This window comes from Pocillopora verrucosa, chromosome 9 (assembly GCF_036669915.1).
Source record: "Pocillopora verrucosa isolate sample1 chromosome 9, ASM3666991v2, whole genome shotgun sequence".
Taxonomy (NCBI): domain Eukaryota; kingdom Metazoa; phylum Cnidaria; class Anthozoa; order Scleractinia; family Pocilloporidae; genus Pocillopora; species Pocillopora verrucosa.
In genome coordinates this window covers 12,685,395-12,705,286 of record NC_089320.1, presented here as the reverse complement: position 1 = coordinate 12,705,286, position 19,892 = coordinate 12,685,395, and the positions used below count along the sequence as shown (strand labels likewise).

General features: G+C 37.5%; 3 protein-coding genes across 3 annotated transcripts; 2 read left to right on the top strand and 1 right to left on the bottom strand.

The window, feature by feature from the left end:
* Positions 1-2,032: 2,032 nt before the first annotated feature.
* Positions 2,033-7,228, top strand: LOC131798909 (hatching enzyme). Its single transcript, XM_059116572.2, has 7 exons — positions 2,033-2,186; positions 2,753-3,016; positions 3,714-3,820; positions 4,156-4,469; positions 5,350-5,403; positions 6,566-6,676; positions 7,108-7,228. The coding sequence occupies exons 1-7, from the start codon at positions 2,112-2,114 to the stop codon at positions 7,113-7,115; spliced, it is 933 nt and encodes a 310-aa protein (XP_058972555.2). The 5' UTR covers positions 2,033-2,111; the 3' UTR covers positions 7,116-7,228.
* Positions 7,229-10,956: 3,728 nt separating this feature from the next.
* LOC131798884 (hatching enzyme) lies at positions 10,957-13,469 on the top strand. The gene is made up of 4 exons (XM_066172454.1): positions 10,957-11,093; positions 11,461-11,774; positions 12,522-12,602; positions 13,368-13,469. The coding sequence occupies exons 1-4, from the start codon at positions 10,957-10,959 to the stop codon at positions 13,439-13,441; spliced, it is 606 nt and encodes a 201-aa protein (XP_066028551.1). The 3' UTR covers positions 13,442-13,469.
* A 985-nt stretch (positions 13,470-14,454) lies between these two features.
* On the bottom strand, positions 14,455-17,859 carry LOC131798874 (hatching enzyme). The gene is made up of 5 exons (XM_066172710.1): positions 17,493-17,859; positions 16,989-17,302; positions 16,423-16,488; positions 15,619-15,727; positions 14,455-14,594 (listed from the first exon to the last, which is right to left on the bottom strand). Exons 1-4 carry the CDS (start codon positions 17,834-17,836, stop codon positions 15,627-15,629), a joined length of 825 nt encoding a protein of 274 aa, XP_066028807.1. The 5' UTR covers positions 17,837-17,859; the 3' UTR covers positions 14,455-14,594; positions 15,619-15,626.
* Between the last annotated feature and the right edge of the window lie 2,033 nt (positions 17,860-19,892).

Below are 19,892 nucleotides of genomic sequence, written 5' to 3'. Positions count from 1 at the left end.
TTAAAAAACACGAATTGGTCTTTGGATTTGGTTTTCGACTTTTCCTATTTGGGTTCCGATTTCTCTTTGATCTGAGCGGCAATTATGCACCTCTACTAATCTCGAATAGCCGTCAAACCTCTGTATGCTCCATTTGTCACTGTTTTGAGAACTGGGATGTAAAAAATTATCGATTTTGATGGTTTTGCATGCAGTTTTCGGTTTTGATCGATTTTTCGCGGTTTTGCGGTCTATAATAGACCCCAATGCCCTCTTCCTTTGTCATTAGGTCTGGCGGAGTGCAAATTCTCAAAACGTCAGATTTGTTAATTGAATTTTGATATCTTCATGTTGTTATTCAAAGTACCGTTTGTGATTGTAAAAAAAGAATTCAGACTCGTTACAATCACATGCCTAATCACCAATGTGTGCTCGTTCTCTATTGCTCATTGGACAATCAAAATGCGCCGCGAGAATGATGTAGGAGACAAGAAAACGTTTTGGTTTCATCAATAGTACTACCGACAAATGAAACTATAACATAATTGCCGAACGTGATTGGTTATCACCAGCTCGGTTTGAGCACTAAGAGGACTCTGTACTCGTCATGCTTATGTAACTGGACATTACGCATCATGTACGCGTGCTATTGTCACACATTTCGCCGAGTTAACTGTTGCTTTTTATGAAACCGTATACAACATGGCTATTTTTTTTACCCAATTTTGTCATGCATTATTGATTAAATGGTAATAGGAATTCGTGTCATCCAATTCTGTCTGTAATCATAGTCGTAATAAAAAATCGGACTCCTGCTTCGTGGTCGACCGATTTTGATGATCACCTGTATGATTACAGGCCGAATACGAATCCACGCAGTCCTATTACTATTACTTACTTTTATCATGATTTATCAGTTTTATTTCATTGAAGACATTCGAATAGTCAATCAATAAGAGGCTTGGTAGACTTTTAGAAAACAAATGACAACAATAATAATAGTCATAACAATAATTATACTGATAACGCAAAGTAAACTAGCAAATTATTAAGATAGTTTTGTGCTATTTAGTTTTGAGAACATTTTCTTTGAAACGTTGGCATTGCATCGAGATTTTAACGAATTTCTTGGCTGTCGCTTGCTACTATACGAGTAATTTGAAGTAGTAAGGAAAACGAAAACCTCATTCAGTTTATTTATAAAATCTGTTCCACATGTACAAACGACTAAAACTATCGGCTAGAATAATCGCTAAGTGTCAGAAACGAGGCGAGTTCGTCAGCGATGTAAAACTAGTAAATTCTGCGAAATGATGATCTAAGTTTCCAAATTTAATTGTGTGACCTACCGAAAAAATCGGCCCCTTTTTTAATGTTAAATGCGATGTTAAAAAGCAGGTTCGTGACCAACAGGAATACTTTTAAATTGTATCGAACGGTTTTCAATTTTCAAATGTCACTTGTTAAGTTAAATGCAAACAATGGAACTATCAAACATAATCTTAATTACACTGACTTGATCACGTCCCAAATTGTAGATAAATCTCTTTATCATGAGCACATGAAAATTCTGTCGGGAAACCAAACAGGAAAATCTTAAGGGGTACACATGTATGCCATGAAACTGCCAAGAGGTGTTTTCCCCGCTAAAGAACATTATTGTTACCGAGAGTTAGTGTTTTGGGTTGGTCATCATACGTTTTATATTTTGGATTTTGCGCAGCAAGTGGCAAAAATGAGTTAAAGGGGACTCAACGCAAAGTCAATAGAGAATGTCGTAAACAATGAAGTAATATGGAATCTCGCACAAAAGACTTATTTGAGTAGCTGTAACAGCAATTTATACAGATTTTTTTTTTCATGTTAAAGTAAACATTAACTTGCACTTTTACTTGTTAAGCTGGTCGGAGAGAATCATTTGATACCCGCAACATACAGTAGGAAATGTATTTTGAAGTGTGGCTCTATAAAATACAATAAGAAATAGTTGTCATAGTCAATTTTTCTCGCTCCATTTTTATGACATTTTCAAGGTTCCTTCTTTGCCGTATGCCCTTTTAAATAGCAAGCCACTTTTGAAATGCTCACTATTTTCAGTGATTTAGTAGATTTTCTGCGGCGTTGTTGCAAAGATGTTGGCTGTCGCGCTTCTAGTAGCATTTTTTATTCAAGTTGGTGTCGGTGATGATGACCTAACTGAGGGCTTGGTAAGTTCGAAATCAAACTGAGTTTTTAAGACTTAAGCAGGAGATCATGCTTGACCTAATCACGTACGAAGGAAAATTTCCTAACTCTTGTTCCTCTTCTGGTATATCCTTCTTTCAGTCATCACCGAACTAGTCAGGGTACCGAAAATTAACAAATTGTTAGTGTTCCCTAAGAGAAATCAAATTTTGATATTAGATTTTTTGTCAATTCCTCTACCCAAGGCCTTCATGTCTTCAAAGAAGATGCATAAAACATCAAACATCAGTTTAGTAAAAATCAGATTTTGATTTGTGCTCATTATCTATTCCGTCAATGGTCAATTTTTCAGTTGGTCATTTGCAATTTTTGTTGGATTTTTAGTCATTTTCGTACCAATTAAATTTTTACTTTTAGTTTATCACAACATCGTCCAATTAGCGCGTCAAAATAAGGATAAGAAGGGCGCTTGATGCATGGACAGCACTTAGATAACTCTTCCCAAATCGAAGCAAAAAGAAAAAATTGTAGAGAAACGCTAACGATATAAATGGCTCCTTAAAATATTCCATTTTCCTTCAAAAATAAGGAATTCCTCAACCAATACGGGTACATATCACACACGCGAAGCGGCAACCACGATGTACCCACAGCCATAAGAAATTTTCAGGAGTATTTTGGCCTTCCAGCCAGTGGTAAACTCGATGACTCGACAATTAGACTCATGAAGAAACCGCGCTGTGGAATGCCTGATCCAACTGGAGAATCTCGAAAGCGAAGATATGTCACCAGAAGCAAATGGTACAAGACTGAGTTAACGTATTACGTACAACCTGGCCTGGATCTACCAGCGGTAAATAACATCTACTTGGGGCGGGGTTACATTTACCATCAGATCATAGAAATAACTAAACAAAGCCATGCAACGAGAATCTTGAGCGAAATTTAGTGTAGAAAGTAATACGAGATTGCATTAGATTTGCTTAAGTTTGCATTTTGATTGATCGAGAAAACTTTCACCCTTCTATGGGTCCTCATACGCTCCTTGTGATGTTCCTTTTCTTCTGATTGGCTTTTGTGATTCTTTTGGTTGGTCTGGCATTACGACATTCATTGCAAGGCGTTTTATGACAGTGAGTTATTACTTACCCTTAAAAAAAAAGCAAAAAGCGGCATCAGCCAAGGAGAAATAAAAGCAAACAGAAAGTAATACACAAACATAAAAAAACCCCGAAGAACACAAAGAGAGGCAAGAACGAACAGAAATTAGAAAAAGACATGGCTTATGCAGAATATTTTGGAAGAAAATGCAACAAAACATTATTTGAATTCATGACTTTGAAAAAGAGTGAATTATCCCGACACCCTCTCGTAAATATGCTACTTAGTTTCTCTCTTAACCTTTTTGAATGTCCCCACAATTCTCTGCGATCAAAGTATACAGCCAGCAGCTTTTTCGAACAAGCCTGTTCCGTTTTGGAATATTTTTTAAAAATCCTGTAATTCTTATGAATACAAAGCAACTCATAGAAATCTAACTCTTTGCTCAGGAACAACAAAAAGAGATATTTGCTAAGGCACTGCAGTACTGGGCTGATGTTTCCAAGTTATCATTCAGATCAGTTGAAAGTCCCAGTGAAGCTGACATCAAAATAAGGTAATCTAGACACGAGTTTAGCTGATTACAGATTAGTTAGATATGACTGTGATTTATCTGATGGATCACCTCCATGTAATTAAGATAAGAAGAACTTCACTACTCAACCAAAATACATGTGCGCGAATGGTGTATGTTATAATCTTTTTCAGCCAATCCAGAGAAAATTGACTATTTTTCGGCTTTAAGATATGCGTTTTACCAAGCAATGAAGACATGAAACCGTATTGCAGACGAAGCCTACCGAAATCGCTTATAGGAAAGGAATTTTTCCAAAGAAGTTGTAGTCTACGAATGACGAAATTATAAAATGTTGATAATTTTTCTTGAAATAGCTTTGGAACGTACAGCCATAATGGTACAAATGGAGAGACAATATGCCCCTATCCGTTCGGAGGCGCTGGAGGTGTGTTGGCGCATGCCTATTACCCTCGAGATGGTCGAGCCCATTTTGACGAGGATGAAACTTACACACACGACACTAAATATGGCGTCAATCTTCTGTGGGTGGCGACGCACGAATTTGGACATTCCCTTGGCCTTGACCACACAAATGTCCAGGGTGCGATCATGTATCCCTACTACACAGGCTATGTACCAGATATGAAGCTTCATTCAGACGACATTGCTGGGATACAATATCTATACGGTAAGAATTTTGATGACTTGCGCTCTCATACACGAATTGTTCTATTTTCCAATAGTAATGAGCAGGGATTTTCAATATTAGCTATTCATCGTAAACTATTTTTCTCTTATGGTCAGAATAGAAGTGCACCCACGAAAAGTAATAATCACACTTTATATGATAGTAATAATAACAATAATAACTAGAGTTTTTAAGAACGTATTCTACATATAAATGTCTCGATGCTTTTTACAACTAAAAGAAAGAGCTCTCACGAAAAAGTTACGTTTTCAATGCCCTTTTAAAACTATCCACAGAGTTACTTTTTCTAATGATAGCAAAAATACTAAATGTGATATTCGATGGTAATAGTGATGATGTTAATGGTAATTACTTTAAATTCATAATATATTATGATTTATGGCATTACATAAATTTCAATGCTTTTCAAGTGTAACCAGTTCCCTATCGACATGTACAGATAGAAAACATCAAGTATGTATGTCTACAACTTTTACAAGATCCAATTACAGTGGATTAAATATAATTTCTATGGGTGTGATCAAGGTTATCATGAACCTCTGAGACTAAACCTATTAAACAAGGAGGTATTTCCAAAATAAATGGGTCTTTAGTGAGGATTTTAAAATTGTCAATGACTGAGAGTGCCAAATGTTAATTCGTAATATTGACGATTATAACGATGTTTTTGATGTTGATAACGCTGTTGATGGTTGTGATTACGATAATTCATTTCAAGAAACCTTTTTATTTTGGAACTGAAATTTCTAAAGTAGTCGCTGTCATGATCATCGTGCTTTTAAAAACAAGCTATAGTATTTAAAGATACAAGTTTTGTAGTTTGATTCTTAAACGCTTCACTGACTTGTGTTCGTTACAGGTTCAAACGATGGTACTGATGCTGGTGGTGGCGGCCAGACCCCTGCTCCACCTTGTAAGTTATGATAACTAAAGAGCTATTTGTTAAATTCTCAACTTCGGATATCGCATTTATAGAATTCTGATCGGTTCATGTCGTACGGGTAATCAAATCATATACAGTCTTACCCGACTAAAGAAATCACTCCTCCAGATGTCAGTCACTATGCTGAATTTCTTTTTGATCGAAAGTAAAACAAATACTAGTCATTCGATAACATTCCGGAAGTAATGATAAGACCCACGAAGTGTAGTGTGTATATGATGCTATCTAATGGTAACTATCTTTTAAGCTTGGCCCATATATCCAAGATATTGCTCCTTACAAATCTTACATCCTCAAATAATTATAACAACAACAGAAATAAGAGCCGGTTACCTTCAAAATTTAAGGATGATTTGCAAATCGTAACAGAAGGAGGACTTCAAAATATATTGGACTTTTCCACGCAAGATCAGAGCCCAAACTCTGTTTTGAAATTTCTGCGCTTTGCAAGGACCCTTTTTTCCCAAAAGTTCATCTATGATATCCACACCAGCAGACATAGTGTTGGTTGCCTGCGTTGGCTTTCACACTGCGAAAAAAGTTTTGTACACAGAGCTTCCCGAAGAGCTTGAGGTTTTGACATCTCAGAAAAATAGAAGACTAAAACTGAAAACATGTCTCACTAAGTTTGTAAAGCTGAGAGCGATAAATTAAGTTAAAAATATTTAAACGAAAGCTTTTCTTCATCTCATCCTTCGCTCAGTTTCACTCCACAAAACATACGTGCAGCTGTGTACAATATTTACGTTTGACAATGCGCTAGAGCTCAAATATACTCCTTGTCTCGAAAATATCTTACCTCGCGCCCTTGAGCTTTTGTAGAAAGTGTTGTATTTTGTGTAAACATTCTTGTGCGGCTTTGTAATTTGTTAGAGATCATATGAATTTTGCATAGTGAACACGATGAGTGCATACGATGCGACCATGAAAGTTTGATCCACTTTATTTCCAGCAGATATAAATATAGTAATACCTGGGAAGGTTAATGACAAAATTAATTACAAAAGTCAAGAAACTCCTATTTAAAGTACCGCGAGGAAGTTACTGATCACTAGTTCATTAGATTGGCTAATCCTTGTTAATTCAAGTTATAATTGATTTTTTTTTAATACCTTCTTTTTTGTCAATGAAGCTGACTGCGATGATAGGTTGGCGTCATCTTGCCAACCATATGTCGAGGCTGGTTATTGCGACGCTTACCCTTCCAATATGAAGTACTGGTGCGCGAAGTCGTGTTCTAAATGTGAGTTCTGATTGCTTAATCAGTCGTTTAAGAAACTCCCTTGCATTTACGAGGAAAATGGAGCTTTCATTTTTGTTAACCTTTCTGTACTTGCATTTTACATTCTTCTGGATTTTAAGACACTTCTTCAACCAATGCATTAGCAGTAGTATGTATCCGCACAGTGCAGATAGTGCCTTAAAACAAAGAAGAAAAAAAAAGAAGGGAAAATTTGCTTAGGGTGAACTCCTGGACTTCAGTTTTGAAGACAATCACTAGCCGACCTGTCAATTGATAAATTAAATACGGTACTACCCACTCGAAACATGATTTACGCGCAATATGATTTGTTCTAAGAATGCATCAATATCGGATTGGCAAATGAAATTTAAAGAGAATTTGGACGTTGTGGTCTGTCCTCAGTCTCATTCTTTTCCTTTCTTTCATTGCAGGTCAGTAACATGTCTAGGCGGTGAAATCAAAGAGTTTACCGATATTCCCAGCCTTTGTTTGTCATTATGTCTGAAGTAACTTAGCAATGAATTACGAAATAAAGTTTGGCATCGTAAATAATTTGGTAGTGTGCGACCTTATTTATTAACGGGGCTTGTCTAAATGTTCAAGATGCAAAGGTCACAGAAGGCAATCTTTCGCGTTCACAATGACAGGATTTTAATTGGAGATAGTTATTAGGTGCTCTTTCTTAGTCAGCTACTTAATTCGTTTTCACAAAAAAGGACCATTCGGTCGCATTTTTATTATTTAGAGCAAACTTCAAGCCATAAGTCACTTCCTTTTGACGTTTTAAGTTTAGTCTACGTAAAGGTCTTTTCTGTTCTTTTTTATCAAGAAGAGAGCCGTGCAAAGTTAACAGTCACATGGGTCTAGCCTCTACATGGCTCTCACTTGCTTCTCGCTTTTGACTCTTTTCTAAGTGATAAGCATGTACTTTCTTCAAAAATTATCACTCCTGAATCACACATTAAGGTCCCGAGAATAAAGGAAATGATCACGAACTAAAAAAGCTCTCAGTTGCTAAACAAATTCTCCTTGTCAGCACTTACAGAATTGTAGAGAGAACAGTATGGAGAATTGCATATTGATATGAGGGTGTAAAAGATTAAAAGAATGGTATCCCTCCGAGGTTTCTGATTTCTATTTTTCTTTTCGAGAGGAATACATAGAAAAAAGGCTGAACTTCAGAAGACTTGTGACGCAGACACGTTTAATCTCTACAGAAGAACAGCAAAGATTTTTTACTTACGGCTAATGCAAACTGTTCCTTTTTTTCTGAAAACAGGAGAAAAGAAGTTTCATTGTTGCTGTCTGCTGTTTGCCACAAGCGTCATTCAGAACCTCCTTAATTTTATTTAGACAGTTACTCGCTCTCATTATTTTAGTACGCAATTCAAGACAATAGCGCTTTATTCATTTCTATAAAAAGCTGAAATTAGGTTTGTACAAGACTTGAAACATAAAACACTCAGGGAACACTTCGAAGCAAAACAATCCATGTGAACATGCAGTTGTATTAGCAGCTCACCTGACCTGAGTATTTTTTTTTTCATAACATGGTTCGTACAGCATTGACTAGCGTTAACACTTATCAGAGAACAGCTTCCCTTCGTGAACCAAGACCACTGGGAAAATTGGGTGTTGGCTCTGTTAAGAGCGTGATAAACGAATGTCTTTGTGGGACCAGTCATTATGAAACGCCAGAAGGGAAGGGGTGAAGGGGTTGAAGGATTTTCAGGTTTGTCACGAAAAAACTCATATGATTCCCCTAAATACTGGCAAATTAAGCGCCAGAAAAATTAAATTACGAAGTCAGAGTCGGTATCGTTTTTCCAAATGGTCGATGATCAGCAGATGAGAGCTCGATTTTTGAGCGCATTTTCTGAGCAACAGATCTCGGTGCGTAGGCAGCACACTGAATATAATCGCCTATATCTCAAGTTAAATTTAAACACTCTACCGAAAATCCTTAATTGTGAACATACACATACCAAAATGATTACTCATAACAGATATTGGTGACCTTTAGCTACGCTTTTACATCCATATGCAGCAAAAGCAACAATGGAACGCTGATGAATTTTGTTTTCGTGTAGAAAACTAGCATACAATCTCTTGTTCAAAACTAGAGCAAGTGTTTACGTCTAACAACGCAAACAGCAGAAAACAGATGACAGGAAGTTTAAATGTTGCTTTTTGCCATGTGCCGCAGACGTAAATAATATAAATGCTCTCTATTATTATTTTGAGTGACATGCTGTCAAATCTTCATGAGCAAACAACGTTATTAGTTAAGCTGCAGAAACATTTCGCAGAACGAGGAACTGATTACATACTCATAAACAATAGTTTCGCATTTATGCCAATAGAAAGCTCAGGGAAGGTTTGAAGAAGACCTGGAAAACGAGAACCTCAGAAAAACCCAAAACAAAAACATCCATTTAAACATTTGTATGAACAGGTCATCTAAACATTAGTTCTTTGATAATCTAACACAACAGACTATGGAATTTGTTTCTATAGGTCTTAAAATTAACAAAAAAATTATTTGCTGAACAGTCAAAACATTTTCCAGGTAGTATTTGTTTCTATTGTCTCGTTAGTGAGACATCTGCCCCAGATAAAGATACTTAAACCACATTTCAGAAGGCTCAATTCTGTTGGAAGCCTTCCACAGACTTTTCACGAAAATGTTGCATTTGGCATTATTTCTGCCTTTTCTCGTCAATTTTGTTACTTGTGAAGATGACCAAACTATGGCCCTGGTATGTAGACATAAAGATTCATTTTCTTGGTAGGAAATGACTCGTTTGTCGATAGAGCAAATGAGCGAAAAAAGAAACGTGAAGGAATCCTTGCAAACTTAACGTAAAATGTTTCAATATAGGCTTACATTTGAGTATCACTTACTGTCATTACACGCCTCCTTTAAAAGTTGGAAGGGCTTATTACTATGCAATACTAATGATTCAAATCCCTTAAAAATGGGGCAAAAATCCTTCTTAATGACTGTTTCTAACTTTTTCGTTGGGTATGAAAAGGGTATTTTTTTGTTCTAAAGTGGTGCTTCAAATCAAGTGTTTTTATTTTAATTAGCAGGGTTTACGCAGTCTTGAAATCTTTTATTTTAAATTTGCCCCGTGTACTCTTGCTAAAATACGAGGAGAGGAGATTCCTGAAAGATGTCTGCAAATTTCAAAACCTACTGTAAAGTTGATTTTTTGATGAAAGAGGTCTTCTGAATAGTTGAAGCTCCTCGAACGCTGGATCTCCCTTTCAAAAAGGTGTAAAAGAGATTTGATCGTATAGTCTTGACACCCATAATTGACCATGATCAAACAACCCATGAAGTTTCATACACCTCACTTAACTTTGATCCTTTTTTAGCATCTAAATATTCTGATTAAAAAAAAACATTGTATTTGCGTGACATTTCGTCTAAGATAGGGGAAAAATTGGATAGTTTTTCAGTTATGTCAAAAGGAAGAAACATCACTGTCGTTACACATAACGCCTGCATATTTTCCACTTTCCCTGGTCAAAGTCGTAAAGCGTAAATTTTTCACATTCAAGGTTAAGAACTACATTTTGTACAGAGTAATTACTTTAAACCTACTTTCATTATGTTCTAGAAATTTCTAGGCCATTATGGCTACATCTCATCCTCAACGAAGCAGTTAACCACGATGTAGCGACTGCTATCCGAGGGTTTCCAGAAATTCTATGGTCTCCCAGTGAGTGGCGAGCTCGATGAAGCAACAATTAGTCTCATGAAGAAGCCTCGATGTGGTATGGCCGACCCTGTTGAGGAGGCAGACGCGTGCGAAGGTACGCTACTAATGGAGACGTGGAGAAAGAAATCATTGTGACTTATGTTTGGTGCAGCATGGCTACGATCCTACCCCAATGTTAAGCTAGCAACCCGCTACACCCTAATAATCAAAGATGCAGATTCTCCATTCTATTCTCTATACATTTCCTTTGGTACTAAGTGAATTTTTTTAACATAAAAGCTTCTTGAGTCGAGTCTCGTTCATTTCCTTTTTCTCCCAATCTAAATATTTAATAAAGGAGCAAAAGTGAAAAGACAGGAGGAACTAGATGCTAGTCACTCGAAAGGGGGGGGGAGGGGGGTGGAAGAGGTGAAAGGTTTCATGAAAATGCTATTGCACGATAACGATGTTTTTACAGTGCTTTTTAAGGGAATGTAATTTCAGAGAACTACCTGTACCTACGAAATTAATACTTTTTTCTTTTGTATATATGAATAGGCTTGTGCTTCACGTATGACAAGCTTTCCTCCTCCTCTCCCTAGGATCAACAAACGGTCCATATTTGGTCAAGCATTGAATTTCTGGGCTGATGTTTCCGGAATGTCATTTAGCGCGGTCATGGATGCCAACAGCGCAGACATCAAGATAAGGTACATCGATTTACGCTGTAATGTTAAGCAAGAGTCATGGGATGAGCAAACCACAGGTACAACTGTAAGCCTCAGGTTGAGTTAAGAAAGCTGATTTCATGTTTAGCTTAGAATGTTTTATTCACACGATCACTGTTTAGTAAAGACTATTAGCGCACTCGAGAAAACAGACATTCACATGCAAATAATATGGAAACATTTGAAAGAGGAAAAAAGCTGCGCTATGAGCATAGAAGGAATAAACTGTTTCAACCATCATTAAACTCCAGGCAAAGCAGAGAACAGATTGGTTTCCCTCAATAACCAAAGACAGCTTTCTCTTCAATAAACTCCTCCATGCAAACAGAACACTTATTTTACTTCATAGTTTTGGACGGTACAGTCACGGAGGCACTGCTGTGGAACGGACTTGTCCTTATCCCTTTGACGGAGCTGGAGGTACTTTAGCGCATGCCTACTATCCTTCTGACGGACGAGCTCATTTTGATGAGGATGAAACGTTTACTCATGACACATCTAGTGGTACCAACCTTCTGTGGGTGGCAACCCACGAGTTTTGGTCATTCTTTGGACTGGCTCACTCTAATGTCCGTGGTGCTATCATGTACCCCTACTATACAGGCTATGTACCAAATATGCAGCTTCATTCTGACGACATTGCAGGGATACAGTATTTATACGGTGAGCACAAAGCGATTTTAGTTTTTAACATTATTCCATGATAGGGATGTAGGAGATCACTATGCGGGTGAGAAAGATGGACGTTATCGCTGCGTATGGCTCAATGAAACTGGTGTTAGCCATGGCTAAAGAGTTCTCTACTGAGTAGTCCAGAAGCTATGATGGGTAATTGGGTTAGCGTCTATTCGATAGTTATTCGACATACATGTAAAAGCTCTGCTTATTGATGGAAAGCATACATGCTCGTCGGATCCACTCAGAAGAGTCATTTCCATATGTTGATTTTCATGTCAAGCTCATAATGGTTTTATTAGTGGATGTTATTTCTGTGACCTGTCGGGTGGCAATTTGCGCAAAGTTTTATATTTTTGAATGATCGTATGACTCGTCCGGCCTTCCCCGCGTGCGACTTTTTTGATAAACAGTAGACAAAAGTTCTCGTATGACGTCTATACGTGATGGCTTGAGCAGGGAGGCAGAGAGCCGTGCAGCGCTTTGAATGCAAGCTAAAAGAAGATGGGATAAAACAAAGAGAGCGACTTAGTCAACGAGTACATGATATTTGATGGATTGCTACAAAATATTGTGGAAGATCTGCTCAGATAAGTCATAAAGTTTTATGGTTGTCACATAAACGATTTTTCAATTTCCTTTTTGAAATTTACGTGTGCTGTAGAAGGCCACCTTAAAACGCATAGGTTTAGTGACACTGTCTTGAAATTTTATTGTCCTTTTCCTTTCAAACAGGCCCCAACACTGGCGGTGGTGGTGGAGTACAGACTCCTATTCCTAGCCTTGCTCCCACTACTCCTGCTCCCACAGATTCAGGTAAGAGACTGTGCTTAGAAAAAAAATGTCGTTTGGTGATGTTATTAATGCACAGAAATAGAGAGTGTTAAAAACTTTCCAGGATCTATTATATGTGTTTATAGAAGTATTAAGATCCTCAGCATACTTGTCTTAAACAGTATTGAGATAATAGACTGTTCTTACAAAAACATATTGTAAGTGAACAATTCACTTCACATGATTGAATTTGTGATCAGAAAACCTGAAAGTCTTAAATGTATTGAAATAGAAAAGTTTTAAAATTATTCAGGATGTATCGTGTGTGTTTACACAAGTGTTAAGGTCCTCTGGCATATCTGCATTAACTAGTATGGTGAGTAAGCTTATCTAGTAAATATGCCCCTTTAGACGGTTGGTATATCCGCTGATAATTTCCGCGGCTGAGATAGTTTATTAATAATCTATAATAATATTTATTTAATCATTTAGTTTATCAATGTCATTGCCAATGGAATCTGAAAAATGAGTTCGTTTTTCTTTCATATAACGTAAAAAAGATGAAAAGTGAAACTCTTGAGCTGACTTTTCTCACCGGCTTTGGTTATTCTCGACAGAACTAATCGAAGAACCAATATAAACGTAAATGGGGATATTGCGTGATCACTATCCACTGAATTTAAACCACGTGACGTAAAATAGCCAATAAAGTCGCGCGAAAATTAATGGGTGGGTTATAACCAGAGATATTTACCGGTTCGGTTGGAATCATAACTGATGTCCATTATATGATGACAGACCATGTAGGTGCGTGCAGCGACAGAATGGGATGCAAACCTTATGTGGATGCTGATTATTGCCGATATACCCCGATAATATGAAGTACTGGTGCCCCAAGTCCTGTTTCAAATTGTAAGTTGTATACCAACTATCAGTTATTAATTTTATTCATTCAAATCATTCATTCAATTGTTAATTGGTTCCCTTTCTTTCTGTCTTTCTTTCTTCCTTTTTTTCTTTCTCTTTTCTTTTTCACTTTTTCGCTGCTTAGTAAATGATGGGAGCTTTCTTTTGCTTGCAGGTAACGTGTGAACGCCGAACTAAGTGTCACGTGAGACGCACTCTACAAAATCATTGATGTAGAAGTATGTCAGATACAACTCAATAAAAAATACATAATTGCATTTGGTAAATCTTAGTATTTGCCTAAGAAGAGAAAAAGACAGGCGAATTTTATGTTACTTCATAGAGAGCCCTGGGTGAATGACGACGATCAGGGTCCCAGATTAGCTTCGATGGTGATCAGTTTGAAATCATTTGAACTCAGGATATATTTTGATACGGCCCAGGATCTCGCACTTTCGTCTCTACTTTCGAGCCAAAATCTTTCCGTATTCTTTGATCGAGAGCCTAGCACAGACTCGTTATAACAGATTTCCCTTGTTTAAGTGCGTAGATATATTTGCTAAAATAGGGGATGAGTTACGGCTTTATATTATCATTTTGAAATTGTGCAAAATTATTTAGTAAACACTAAAGTAGAAACAATGAAATATTGGGTCGATCAATGTTTGAGAAATTCGCAACTGGCTGCCAAAATTATTCCAGGGTTAAGATAATGTTTCTTGAGTCTCAAATCTCTAATTTCTTGGCCTGCATCGTCCCGAGTTTTGAACAAACATTTAGTTCTCATTGGTCCTTGATCATTTTTCTGACAAGCCGTTGTGATAACAAATTTTTTTTACTACACACGATCGAAAAGCGCAATGCATGGGGTTAAAGAGAGGAACTTGACTGTTCTTTGACGATTTGTTGCCTCAAATTCTTGCCTATACTATATCAGGACGAACAGCATCAAAATTGCAACCATACAAAGCACTCAGGACCTATTGCGTTCATTTGAATAATCCGTTTAATCATTCATTCGTTCGTCTAAGCTACAGTGCTACTCATGGTCAAGCTAACGATTTTTATGCTTTCAAAAGATGCTCCAGATGTCGTTCCTTTCAATAACTGTAGTTTGGATGTGAGTACCTATATGATCGGGATAAAAATCATAAAATAAGGGATGATATAAATAAACAAAATAGATTGTACAAAATGCATCGAATAAAATGGCAATGATTAAAAACTATCGGCAAAAACTTTATGCCCTGTACTCGTCAAAACATATTTTAAACGTTTGACATCATCCTGAAAGTAAGTCATTTCGCCTTTCTATCAAAGTATCCAGAATAGACAAAGAAGCCAATCAGAAGAGTGTTTTAAGTAAAGCATTCAGACCAAAAAACAGAATAGCGACACGATTATGATATTGAATAAATTTAGTAAATAAAAAAGGAAAATAAGAGACAAATAGCAGCAAAATCTAACGCCTGGTTCCTCTCGTCAGTTCTGATCAGTCTCATTATTTCCACTTGGTTTAACTTAATCTAAACGCAAAGGCAATTTCGTCTTTCTATTGTGATTTCTTTGGCTAACGTAACAGATAAGGTCGCTGATTAGATGAGTACATCAAGTATAGAAGAAACAGGACAACAAGACAAACTTTGACTTGGAGAAAGGTCTGATGAGTTTAAGACCGTGCACAGCCAACAAAAAATTGGAACTTTTATTTTGCACTTTTTTGAATCAGTCATCCTAATCTTCCTGCAGCACTAACCTCAACTCGGACATATATGTTATTCACCAGAAGGGAGGTCCGTATTGGGAAAAACTGTGCCCAAGGTCTTGGATGCTGCCAAGATACACAAGACAGAGAGCACAGTTTTTCCCAATACGGACCGACCTTGGCTGGTGAATAACATTTTTATTTTTCTCTAAAACCTAACAAATGGCTGCGAAAAAACCCGCCCGCTGTGAGCGGGCCGGATGGGGAGAATACTGCCCGCTCTCGGAACCAATCAGATTTCAGGAGTTGTAGAATACCGCCCGCTCACGAACTGAGAAAAAAATAACAAGGTCTTACTGCCCTCGGACCAAGGTCTTACTGCCCTCAGACCAAGGTCGCACTGCCCTCGGACTCGGACTAAGGTCTAACTCATTACATATCACGTACTTTCCAGTTCAGCAAAATCTGCATGTTTTCCGACAGTTAGCCTGGACATATCTGTTGGAGCGGCAGTATCTGGTCCATCCACGGCAACGTCGATCCTTGTCTACACAGCCTGAAAATAAAAAAAAGGTTATCATTCCTGTTCCCAAAGGTAGAATGAATCAGAAATAAACTGTTACCGGGTCCTCTTACTTGTATGGGGCACCTCCATAAGCTTAACTTTTTTGGGGGACTGGGTGCAATTTCTTCGAAGAAATCACTGCTTGAAAATTTAATGTAACTGCCCATTCACATCTTGGTCATTATAGCTCGCTGAAAATTTGGTTTAAATTTCATAACAAATCTCCTGGAGGTATTATGAGAAAAAAGGCGAATGGTGTAGCAATTTCTGTTGACGTGAAGTATTACAAGTTCTTAAGATCCACCGAATGAAAGATTTACTTTGAAGAAGCAGTTTATATCTAAGCCCTTTTAGATTTGATAATTTTGGAAATAGTGGTTCAGCAGAAATGGGGTGTCTTGGAAAAAAATCTATTTTAGGGACAAAAACGAAATAAGACCTGTTCGGCTATTTTGGATTACGAGACCAGTATCCAAGGGCGTACATAGTTGAAATGACTAACTCATAATCCTTATCAAAGGGAAAAGTATTCCAAGAGATTGTGTCAAAAAAAGTGAAAATGGGCGAAAATCGAGGAAGGGTTTCAGCCCATCCCTTCCCTCCTCACAACCTAGCGAGGGTGTCACTTTCGTGTTACTCAAAAGGTAGAATAATTGATCGATGTCTCCCCTCTCCCGGATGCTTACCTCCGCCACCGCCACCTCCACCGCCGCCTCCACCTCCGCCCCCACCTCCACCTCCGCCGCCAGATCCTATATGATGATGACACAAATAGGAAATATCAGTCAGTGAGCTTTTTAGAAATAAAAGAAATTTATTTTAATGTGTGAATAATATGGGAAAAGATGATCCTGACACAAATTCAGGCTTCTACAGGGCTCGTTCTCCTGCCTCCCTTTCGCCAGTAAGACACTTCTCTCAACTCTGCTAAATGTACGAAGCAACATATTGCACTTCACTCCCACTCGTGACCATGCACTTGATCACTGTAGGTTGTAAAATAGAGCACCATAAAAATTATCTTTGTGGCGTACGTATCATCATCATCTTCGAATTAAAAGGCCTATGGCTTGAATTTAAAGCTATGATCGTTGCTGAAAAGTTCTTAAAGATATCGGAAAATTAAATTCCGCTCTGGAGGAAAACAAACTCACATGCTTTTCAAAATTCGGGCTAGTATTTCATCATGGCCTTCCATACAATGTTAACTACTGTAATTAAGAGAAGCTATGATAAGTTTTCTCTCCCTCACCGTAAAGTGAGCGTATCCCTGCAATGTCATCAGAGTGAAGCTTCATATTAGGAACGTAGCCAGTATAGTAGGGGTACATGATTGCACCTTTGACGTTGGTGTGTTCCAAACCGAGTGAATGCCCAAATTCATGGGTGGCAACCCACAGCAAATTTGTTCCCCTTGATTGCCCGTCTGTGTATGTTTCATCTTCGTCAAAATGGGCGCGGCCGTCCGAGGGGAAGTACGCGTGTGCCAGAACCCTACCCGGGCCGTCGAATGTGCTTCCACATGTTCTCTCAGCACTGGTTCCTCCGTGTCTTCGGGTTCCAAAACTAAAATCAGGAAAGGTAAACTGAACAAATTAACAAACATACACATAGACAATAAATAACAATGCAATTTACATGTGAACAGACAGGTAAACAAACAGGCAGACATACTACTATCATTTTTTGTTACTCTTGTCTTTATCTGAAGATGACCATTTTGATAAAAAGGTTTTCGTTGAAGACAACGCTTTACCTGATTTTCAAATCAGCTTGTCCTGCACTGTTCACTCTCCTGAACGAGAGCGATGATACGTCAGCCCAATATTGCAACGCCTTAGCAAAAATACGGTCTTGCTGATCTCTGCTGAGGTCGCGGCCATGTTGGATGTAGTACGTCAAAGAAGTCTTCCTCCATTTTGAGGCTGTTTTATAGCGGCGAAAACGGTTACCGCTTGCCACTTCATCTGGCATTCCACACCTCGGTTTTTTCATCAAAGTTAGTGTAGGTCTGTCCAGACGACCAGTAACATCCAAGCCAGCAAAACGCTGAAAGTTGCTGATGGCTTTCTTCACATCATGGTTGCCGGATCTTGACATTGAAAGATAGCTGAACTGGTTGAGATATTCTGTTACGATAAAAGTTAAAAAACGTGATCACTCAGTGGCTCATGAATTTGATAAAAAACTAGCAGAAGCGTAATATGTTTTTATTAGTACCAAAGACACACATTTGCACGTAAAATCATTTCATAGCTAAACAAAGAGTACGAGTCCCAGCAAATTCTATTTTCACGCGCCCAAAAATGACCGTGGCATCTCCTGTTTGGAACGGAACAAAGGGGCTGATTCTCCGAAATAAAAACAAAATTCGCAAGTCCTGAAACGATGCCGGTAAAGTATAGAAAAGCTGCGACATATTTCTTAAATGTATGCAAACCTTTTTCATTGAACTCAGATATTTCATTTTCAAATAATTTTGTAGTCATAAATGATATTGAAAAACTCCAACTTGATGGAGTATCATTGATTTCCTTTGCTAAAAGCTGGAAATAAGCCGTTGGGTTAATCATCCTAGTTACAGTTGACTAATACTTTCTTTGAAACTGGTTTTTACTGCAGCTTTTTCAGAGCTGGTAAGATTCCCAATAAATCCTCTTCATTATAAATCTTTCTTCCTACCAGCGCAAATGATTCTTCGTCTTCTGCTTGGACGACTCCTAATGCCACGATTGTGGCAAGGAGCGGTAGCGACCACATGTTGTCGACTTCTTCTTCTCTTCTAGCAAACCGTCTGGTCTCGTGGTACTCTTTTATGCCTAACATAAGCTTTAAGCTAAATCTCTGTTCAAACAAATCAAAATGACCACTTCTCAGTTGTCCAGATGTGCAAAACTGTTAGATTAACTTTTAAGGTTCTTATTGAATCTTCTTATTGTATACAGTATCAGCTGGTTAGACTTAAGAGCAGAGACGCTATAAACTGATCAAATTATGTCATGTTACCTTCCCTCGAAAGTGCAGTTGTGTAAAGATGCTGAAATAAAACTTCACATTCATAGTGAATTTTTTACCAACATCAAGCTGATCAAATAAAAACTGCAACTGCTAAATACTTTTGATATTCACTCTTCAGTTCATATCAAATTTCGTGAATTTTAATACCAACATAAAGCTGTTGACAAAAATAAAAGCAGCCAATGCTGAAACCTGTTAAAACTTACCCTTCAATGCATATGAAATTTCGTTTTAAACTTGTCTGAGGTATTTTCTCTTAGAAGAACATTTTCTGATGAGTCTTAATGAGAGGGAAACGTTATGACAAGAAATCCCTTAAAAAATGCGAATCTCCTTATTAAACATTAATGTTGCATTATTGAAACAAAAAATATCGATTAGCTTTGTTTGCTTCACATATGGAAAAAATATAGTCACTCCTACATTAAACAACAATGTATCTTTGGAGTTATAAAATGTTTTAGCATATGTTAAAAACAGTGGTAAGCGTTGAAAGCGAGCTCTGATTGGCTAATCAAACTCCGAATATCCTACGCCATTCAACTCCAAGAAACTCGCGCGGGATTTGTGCCATAAAATATTGCAAGTGTTTTAAAGGAATAAATAAGTTAAAACCATATTTTTGTGTCGTATTATCTTATTTTTTTAGTATATATTGAAATCGTGTCGCCACTTCGCAGCTCAGTAAATATCCACCACTAGCCACCTCCATCTCGGTGAATGGGGAGGGGGTGGGGCTTTTTTTCTATGTTATCTCGTACCGAATGATTAAACTTTATACCAAGTTGATATTATAACATTTCAATTTCATATTGCGGAAGGTGATATGTCTTCAATATTCAATTTTTTAAAATAACTGCTGGAAAGAAAATAATGATCAAAACATCTTTTTTCGGACAGACTTGCAGACGTTACCATACTTTAATATACCGGAATGCGCAGCTCTCTTCTTGAACCAGATATCCTGTCGAAAATATCTAACAACATCCACTCTCGATTCACTTCTTGAATAAAAACATATAAAGATATGAAATTTTAGGGGACATTCAGTTGTGCAAACATCAGTTTGAGTTTTTCTTCCTCCTGATGTAAACATAGATATTACTTTTATTTCGAAAGATTACATCACATTCACACT